Source organism: Spermophilus citellus (genome assembly GCF_964194105.1).
Source record: "Spermophilus citellus genome assembly, chromosome: 9".
Classification (NCBI taxonomy): domain Eukaryota; kingdom Metazoa; phylum Chordata; class Mammalia; order Rodentia; family Sciuridae; genus Spermophilus; species Spermophilus citellus.
The window spans coordinates 10,820,243-10,821,947 of NC_138191.1; the positions used below are offsets into that span (position 1 = coordinate 10,820,243).

The window sequence follows — 1,705 nt, forward strand, 5'->3', positions numbered from 1 at the left end:
GCAGCTAATCAGGTGTGGCTGCTTAAGTAGAGCAGAGAGAATTGGAGAGGAAGGTCATTGGGGTTGTGCAAGATTCAGTCACCACTGATTCCCCAGTATCCAATGTAGTGCCTGGGAGTTAGTAAATAAATGTGCACGTTCTCTATTAATGGGGTCATCACCAAAGATCAATTAAGTACACACTTAGTGGCGAAAGACTCAAAGAGAAGAACTAGGAGGGATACTGACATCCCTTCAGGTATTATGTCCCCAGAAAAATGACAAAATTAGAAATGAGAAAATACAGGAACACAAAAGAAGAGAAAGAGCTAAGTAACAGCTCTGGCAGTCATTTGTGTTTAATAAGTAACGCCCATTGATTTCCCAGCCCAGGGCTTTGCCCATCCTGTTCTGTCAGCAGCTCTGATCGGAGGAGGGTCTGGAAACTCACACATCATTGGTGCTCGCCACCCCCATGGTCACCAAAGTGCCCTTAAAGCCTGCGGTCTAAGAGTGTGAGTCTCAAGAGTTCAGGGGACAGCCACCTTTGTCACTGTTGCTGCTGTCACAACCCCAGGCCAAGGACATGGACAAGCTGCTGTTTTGGGTCTCGGTCCTCACCAGCCTCCAGGGAACCTTCTCTCAGACAGGTAGGGAGGTCAGGAGTCGATCAAGGAGACTGGGATGAGAACAGAAGTTGAATCTGGGATCATTCTCTCCCCGAGTTCCTGGTGAAAGTCATTATATTTCTGATTTCATTCCCACAGACCTCAGAGGAAAGGTATTCGTGTTCCCTAGAGAATCTTCTTCTGACCATGTGAATCTGATTGCGGAGGTGAAGAAGCCTCTGCAGAACCTCACCTTGTGTTTGCGAGCCTATAGTGACCTTTCCCGGGCCTACAGCCTCTTCTCCTACAATGCTCAGGGTAAGGATAACGAGCTACTGATCTATAAAGAAAAAGCTGGACAGTATAATCTATACATCGGACGGAGCAAAGTCACAGCCAAGGTTGTGGAAGACCCCCTTGCCCCGGTCCACATCTGTACCAGCTGGGAGTCTTCCACAGGCATTGCTGAGTTTTGGATCAATGGAAAACCTCTGGTGAAAAAGGGTTTGAAGCAGGGATACTCGGTGGAACCTCACCCCAAGATTATCCTGGGACAGGAGCAAGATTCCTATGGAGGCAGTTTTGATAAGAGCCAGTCCTTTGTGGGAGAGATCGCAGATTTATACTTGTGGGACACGGTGCTGTCCCCAGAAGAGATCCAGCTTGTATATCAGGATTCCCCTCCCAGTCCGAATATCCTGAACTGGAGAGATCTGAACTATGAAGTGAATGGTTATGTTGTCACCAAGCCCAGGGTCTGGTCTGAAATCTTGCTTTAATAAAAACTCTAAGAGATCTGCTCAGACCCTATACCTGTAACTCTTTCTTCATTGAATCTCCTATCTACATATTTGTCTAATAAAAAAATATGGTATTATGCCACTTGCATTGTTTTGTTTTTTTGTTTGTTTTGGGGAGTTTATTTTGGGGGGGTTGTTTTATTTGTTTGTTTGTTTTGGGGTTTTTTTGTGTGTTTTTTTTGTTTTGTTTTGTTGTTGTTTTGTTGTTTGGTCACTGCTGTTCCATTGTCCAGAAAAATCAGGTTGTAAAGTAGGGAGAGAAAAAGCTTTAAGTAACTAGGAAGATATTCAACACAAAGCCAGAGCACTATGATGAGC

General features: G+C 45.0%; 1 protein-coding gene across 1 annotated transcript; it reads left to right on the top strand.

Annotated features, from left to right (window-relative positions):
- Nucleotides 1–565: 565 nt before the first annotated feature.
- On the top strand, nucleotides 566–1,366 carry APCS (amyloid P component, serum; the record flags this gene model as incomplete). Its single annotated transcript, XM_081308778.1, has 2 exons — nucleotides 566–629; nucleotides 747–1,366. The coding sequence occupies 2 exons, from the start codon at nucleotides 566–568 to the stop codon at nucleotides 1,364–1,366; spliced, it is 684 nt and encodes a 227-aa protein (XP_081164904.1).
- Nucleotides 1,367–1,705: the final 339 nt, after the last annotated feature.